The following is a 7,500-nucleotide window of genomic DNA, read 5'->3' as shown; positions in this document are numbered from 1 at the left end:
TTCTCAGTCGAGCTAAGGGTGTAAGGGCAGGGGGTGTCATATTGTATCATATTGTATCATATATCATATTGTATGAAATGTAAAGCCCACTGAGACGAATGTATTTGTGATTTTGGGCTATACAAATAAAACTGATTTGATTTGATTTGATTACAGAAGAGTTTGTATTAGGTGAAACAGTGAGAACGGCCAAGTACTGAAAAAAAAAATTGCATAATTTTTTATTTATTTAAAGAGATGCATCCAGGAAATAAAAAATCAGACAAGGAAGATTTTTTTTTCATTATGTTGAAGAGAACTTAAATAGTGAAAAAAATAAATAATAATATAGATAATTATTTTTATTTTTGTATTATTGCTTTTTATAAGAGAAGCATCAAGGAAATAAATAACTAACCCTGCGTTCCAAATCACATACTATTTTCTTTTTACTACACTACATACTACAGTACAGAAGAGTTTTTATTAGGTGAAACAGTGAGAACGGCCAAGTACTAAAGGAGTGAAAAAAATAAATAAATACATAATATTTTTTTTAATATTTTTTTTTTTATTTAAGGAAATAAATAACTAACCCTGCGTTACAAATCACATACTCTTTGTGTGTGTGTGTGTGTGTGTGTGCGTGCGTGTGTGTGTGTGTGTGTCCGTGCATGTGTGTGTGTGTGTGTGTGGGCGTCTGGAATAAGGGAACGGAACAGGCGTGTGTCATCGGAGGCTGTGTTCCAATCGGCGAAGGTGTCGCTTCGCTTATTCACCGAGAACAATGAGTCAATAGCAGAGACAGACTGAGGGAAAGGTTTATATTCAATTACTGATTTTTCATTTTTCTTCTAAGGCCAGACTTCACAACACAGTCTGCCTACAGTGTCTGTATTGAATTGAAATTGTTTTTATTTCTATAATGTTTTAAGTAAATAATAAAAAATAAAAAAGCAATAATAAACAATAAAATAAATGAAACAAGTGGACAGTTACAATATAATATATATTATTTATAGTGTCAATTGTGGTGTACTTTGTTTGTGTGTGTGTGTGGCCTTGTGCAAATTCTGCAACTTCTTTTCTGCTGCCTGTCTTGGCCAGGACTCCCTGTGAGAAGAGTTACTGTAACTCAATGGGACCTTCCTGATGAAATAAAGGTTAAATAAAAAAAATAAAAAATAAAGTAATATTTACACACAATGAAAACCACAAATGAAAATAAACTGTCTTACACTTTGCTTTACCTGTTCGAAAAGGGGTGAGAAGAAGAAAACTTATTTAATCTCACCCCTCCTCCCTGATTTATATATCTATAATGACTATTATTGGCTTCCTTATTCTCTGTCTGTTATTTACTAATCAAAAAGTATCTTTTATGAAGCATCAAGATGGGTTCCTAAATATCCATTATCTTGTTATCCGGGCCAGAGATTACTGCTTTTTCTTCTAACGTCAAAACCATGATATTTAGTATGTGCAGCGACGCTTAAAGGGGCACTGTGTAACATTTTAAGTAATTTATTAGCTAAAATCAATATCCTCATTCATAAATATGTCCTCATTGGTGTAAAATCACCTCTGCCAATAATCTGAATTATCCTCCTGAGCGGAGAATTACACATATTAATATCATATTTTATACATAGAGCAGGCAGGTCTTATGGAGGAATCCATGTTTTTGGAATGTCATCAGGTGCATTGTTTAAAATTTAGAATCGTTCTTGTCCTTGAAGGCCACTGTAGCTTCTGTTATTATTCAAAAGGGGTGGGGTTACCCAGGGAGCGTTGCATTCTAGAACTTTCTTGATGATGTCATATTACACAGTGCCCCTTTAAACACAAGATAACATTTGCATAAAACTCCCTTCACTCACATATGAGCCGCAAATCTAAATACTTTTTTGGGTACCAATCGAAAAAAACGTGTATTTTATGTAGTATCAAGTTGAGCAAAAATCTGGTATTAATACACAGCCTAGGCTCTGTAAACGGGTATGTAAACAAAGGAACTTGGGGACAGACCTATTGTAGCTAGCAACAATGCTATCGATATCTGTTCTTATATATACTGTAATGAGACGTGTGTATTTTACTCGTTTGGGATCAATAAAGCAGCTTAAACCTGCAGTGTGTAGAATTTTGGGTTTTATTTCCTAGCAGATTTTGTAGAAAGTAATTATAATATCCATAAGAACATTTAATTTAGTGCATAATAGCTGAAAAAAATGTTTTGAATAATTTTTTTTCCCTTAGAAAGGGTCTCATATGTTCATATTTCTGCATATTTTGGACCAAGGCCTAGTGCCGCCATCTTGAAAGTGTCATAGTTGGAATGTCATCAGGTGCATTGTTTACAATTTAGAATTGTTCTTGTCCTTGAAGGCCACTGTAGCTTCTGTTATTATTCGAAAGGGGTGGGGTTACCCAGGGAGCGTTGCATTCTAGAACTTTGTAGAACTTTCTTGATGATGTCATATTACACACTGCACCTTTAAGTAAATTTCCAGATTTTGCACCTAATTTAAATGAATATTTAATAAAAAAAAATTAAAATTCAGACCAATATGAACGAGTCGAAAGTGTAAAAAAACTCCCGGGACATAATTTTGGATTAAAACGATTGAATATGCCTGTAATATTAATAGAAACAAACCCACAGGCAGATATAAGACAGGTATTGGAGACAGCTCGGTAGTGACATCACAACTGGGCAAAATGTAGGGTTAGACAGTGAGACCATAAAACACTCTTTCTGCCTTTTCTCAGGCTAGGATGAAGCGATTTCTAAAATATTTGCACATTTATACTACATAGGATCTCAGAGTTCAATACACCTTCATATTTCCCACTGGTGAAGTAGGGCTTTAAGTTCAGGCCGTATTTAAACTCACGTTGTTGCAGTAGAAGGTGTAGAAGACTCCGGGGACGTAGCAGCCCAAGATGCCGATGGAGATGCCGGCGTAGTCCAGAGCCATCCAGCGCCGACTGGTCTTCTCTGAGCGATGGCAACAGAACAGGTGGAAGCCCACTGAACACAGCATACTCAACTGGAAAAAAGACAAATATATTTATATTTATTATTATTATTATTATTATTATTATTATTATTATTATTATTATTATTTTATTATTATTATTATTATTTTTTTTTATTTTTTTTTTATTTGTTTATTTAAGAGTCTTCCTAAACATTTTCATTTTCATCTCAAAATTCTGCTTTTTTTTTTTTTACTTTTGTTATCATTATTTTACTATACACAACTGAAAAGGACAGACAGATTTATTTTAAAGATTACTTCTATTAATTGTTTTAAGCTTTATTAGACAGTTTGAAGAGACAGATGAGCAGCATACACAACTGAAAAAAGAAAAATATATTATTATTATTATTATTATTATTATTATTATTGTTGTTGTTATATTTATTTATTTAAGAGTCTCCCTAAACCTTTTAATTTTCATCTTTTAGCTATAGTGCCCCCACCTCTTGGAATGCCCTTCAGAGCAACTTCAATATGACCATTCTCCCCACTTTTTCTTCTTTTAAATCTATGATTTCTGATTTTCACCATCACCACTGCATTTGTTTTAACTGAATTAATTTTTTAAGCTCTTTTATTGTAATTTTTTATTTTCTTTTGATCTTTTTTATCTTGCTAGGATTTTGTGTTTCTCTGTTTTATTCTGTCACTCTGTTGTTATTGTTGTTGTTGTGTTGTGTGCGCTCGTCGGTGTTGTAAATGAGGGGAACCTCAATGCCTTTCGAGTTTGAATAAATAAAGGTTTCAATCAATCAAATCTCAAAATTCTGTTTTTTTTTTTTACTTTTATTATCATTATTTTACCTTTTAAAACACACAACTGAAAAAGACGGATAGATTTATATTTTTAAGGATTATTTTTATTAATTGTTTAAGCTTTATTAAGACAGTTTGGAGAGACAGAGATAAGCAGCATACACAACTGGAAAAAAGACATATATTTATTATTATTATCATTATTATCATCATCATCATCATCATCATCATCATCATCATCATCATCATCATTATTATTATTATTATTATTATTATTATATTCATTTATTTATATAAAAAGACAAATATATTTATTTATTATTTAACAAGAGTTTTCCTGAAGAACTTTTTTTTAAATATATAATGTTTGTTTATGTATGTTGTTAAAAAACAACAACAATAAAAATATTGTGAAAAAAAAAAGAGTTTTCCTAAACATTTTCATTTTCACTATAGACTTTTTAATACCGACTAACACAACTGCAAAAGACAACATTTAAAATATACACAAAAGAACCATTTCTATCAAATATTGTTCACAGGACTGTCTAAATCCATCTCACCTCACAGGTTTGGCATATCAAGATGAATTTTTTTTTTAGATCTCCGAGTTCAGCTCATGAAAAACGGGAGCAAGTGTTGCGATCATATTTTTGTTCAGTGTAAATCAAAGCACTGTATTAATATCCTTGGCTGAAGACCAGACAGATCTAAACTATTTTCTGAAATGAATCCTATTTTGCAGTTGGATTCTGCGGTCTTAAAAACTCAACCATACAAGGTGAAACTCGAAAAAATTAGAATATCGTACAAAAGTTCATTTATTTCAGTAATTCAACTTAAAAAGGTGAAAAAAATATATTATATAGATTCATTACAAGCAAAGTGAGATATCTCAAGCCTTTATTTGTTATAATTTTGATTATTATGGCTCACAGCTTATGAAAACCCCAAATTCAAAATCTCTGACAATTGTAATATTACATGAAATCAATAAAGAAGGGATTTTAAATACAGAAATGTCGGCCCTCTATAAAGTATACTCATCCATATGTACTCAGTGCTTGGTTTGGGCCCCCTTTTGAATGAATTCTTGCCTCAATTCCAATTCCTTTTCCATGATATTCTAATAATATGAGTTTCACCTGTAGACATGATAAGCCCACACAGGTTCAGTCAGTTCATTACTTGAAACTTTATTGGCAGCGTTCTGGGCACCGATCTGTCCCAACAAGACGTTCAACTTTTATGAAAAGCTGACTAGGGTGAGGCCCAATTACTACGCAGGTATTTGGCCTTGTATAATAGTCCATTATACAGAGGGATTTATTAACAATATATGACCTTAAAGGTGCAGTGTGTAACTTTGGGTGTGTCAGAGAAGTGAACATTTTCTAAGGTATATTCTCATAACTGAATAAACAAACTTTCCTCACAGGGAAAATGTAGATCCCTGGAACACTGTTTGAAGTTAGAAAGCTTCCTGAAAAGTTACTGTTTCACTGTTGTTGTTGTTTACAGCAGCAGGGCCCACAGTTTGGTTTACAAACATATTCTATTCTCACGTTTGGTTCCAGGTTCCTCAAAATAATAGTTTTTTGATTTATAGATACAGAATTATTCAATACTAAGAATTACATGTAGAGAAAATATGTTTTGTAAACCAACTGCAGGCTATTCAAATGTGTACAAATCCCCCTCCTCTGAAACTGCATAGTATACCTTTAAAAAAAGTGTTGTTAGCAAGTCAAAACCTAACCAAGACATTTATACAAACTGCCCATGGCGTAAAGATGCAGTCAGTGATTCTGGAGAATGCTTGTTGTTAGAATTTTTTTTTGTCAAAATCAGTAAATATCTCCTCACAATCTACCTTACCTGTACATACTGTATGTGCACAGGAAAAGTTCCAGCATTAATACACAGCCTAGACTCTGTAAACAGGCATGTAAACAAAGGATATGTTAACAAACTGCCCCACCGTAGCTTGCGACATGCCAGTTTACAGAACCTAGACTGTATTAAACAGGGTTTTTTTTTCAGCGCTAACACACAGACACAGACAGACACACACACACACACACACACACACACACACACACACACACACACACACACACACACACACACACACACACACACACACACACACACACACACACACACACACACACACACACACACACACACACACACACACACACACACACACACCTGAAAGCAGAAGAGTGCGATGGAGTAGATGACGTAGTCCTCCTTGGAGGCTCCGACGGCCGGCAGCACCGACGACATGTTGTAAACACCAACGAAGAAGAAAAGCAGGAAGCCCAGCAGGTGGCTCCAGATGTTCACCGACTCATTGGACAGAATGAACAGGCTGCAACCAGAAATATAACAAACTTTAAAACAGTGATCTTTTAGTGTGTGTGTGTGTGTGTGTGTGTGTGTGTGTGTGTGTGTGTGTGAGTGTGTGTGTGAGTGTGAGTGTGAGTGTGAGTGTGAGTGTGAGTGTGAGTGTGTGTGTGTGTGTGTGTGTGAGTGTGAGTGTGAGTGTGTGTGAGTGTGTGTGTGTGTGTGTGTGTGTGTGTGTGTGTGTGTGTGGCTGCAACAAGAAATTAAACAAACTTTAAAATTAAATCATTTCATATAATCTTTTAATACATACCTTTTTCAAAATGTTCTAAAACTGTTTTATTACTGCTTTGTTTCAAGTAATAGTTGATAAAAATTTAAAAACTATTTATTTCCCAAAAATCCCAATTAGATATTTCTCCCCAAATTAAAAAGAAAGCGTGCCTCTCACCTCTTAATACACAGTCTAGAGGGCAGGTATACTCTGTACCCATCTGAATTTTTTTTTCACTATAATTTATCATGAAATGTGTCATGAAAGCACAATAAGGACATTGGGAAATTATATGACAAATAAAATGAAATCACAATATACAAATTACAAGTCAGAATTTGATATTTAATCAAAATGTTTTGCTTCTCACCTCTTAATACACAGTATAGATAGATAGATAGATAGATAGATAGATAGATAGATAGATAGATAGATAGATAGATAGATAGATAGATAGATACTTTATTACCCATCTATTATCAACCATCTATTCTTTATTTTATTAATTTTTTGATGAAGATTTAAGAAAAAAAAAAATTCCAGAGCCGTATATCCATCCATAATAAAACCTCTCACCTCTTAATACACAGTCTAGAGGGCAGGTATGCTCGGTACCCATCTGTGATATACGGGTTTTCCCTCAGGAACCCGGGGATCTGTTCGTATGTGTAGAGGCGTATCCCCCTCGGCACCAGAACGGGCCAGTACTGGTAACCCCCCAGCTCAATGTAGTGGGACGTCTGGGCCTTCTGAGGCATCGCGGAACCAGAGGAGGGGGGGGATTTAGACACACCTGGAAATGACAATACAAAAAGACAGATTTAGATAAGATCCTATGAACGTTGCATACATTTCTCTTTCTGTGACGTCACAGTAAGGAAAGTGTAGGGTTAGACAGTGAGACCATAAAACACTCTCTCTGCCTTTTCTCAGGCTAGGATGAACCGATTTAATTTTTTTTTGCACATTTATACTTCATAGGATCTCCGAGTTCAATACACCTTCATATTCCAACCGGTGAAGTAGGCCTTTAAGTACAACATGTATCATAAAAATCTGCTAAGAATGAATGTGGGGAAGTTAAGTTGATAT

General features: G+C 34.2%; 1 protein-coding gene across 2 annotated transcripts in view; it reads right to left on the bottom strand.

The window, feature by feature from the left end:
• The window catches only part of paqr3a (progestin and adipoQ receptor family member IIIa), a 28,367-nt gene that overhangs the window by 20,073 nt on the left and 794 nt on the right, over positions 1-7,500 (bottom strand). For both annotated transcript variants that reach the window (XR_013845315.1, XM_080045797.1), the window contains exons 2-4: positions 6,985-7,201; positions 5,997-6,159; positions 2,877-3,032 (exon numbers count right to left, since the gene is read on the bottom strand). Coding sequence is in view for 1 of the 2 variants with exons in the window: in XM_080045797.1 (XP_079901923.1) it covers positions 2,877-3,032; positions 5,997-6,159; positions 6,985-7,201 (536 nt within the window). In the remaining variant the exon portion in view is untranslated. The remainder of the gene's footprint in view (positions 1-2,876; positions 3,033-5,996; positions 6,160-6,984; positions 7,202-7,500) is intronic.

This window comes from Ammodytes marinus, assembly GCF_949987685.1.
Source record: "Ammodytes marinus genome assembly, chromosome: 2".
Classification (NCBI taxonomy): Eukaryota; Metazoa; Chordata; class Actinopteri; order Uranoscopiformes; family Ammodytidae; genus Ammodytes; species Ammodytes marinus.
Note: the sequence above shows the minus strand (reverse complement) of the source record. Positions and strands in the feature narration are given on the sequence as shown.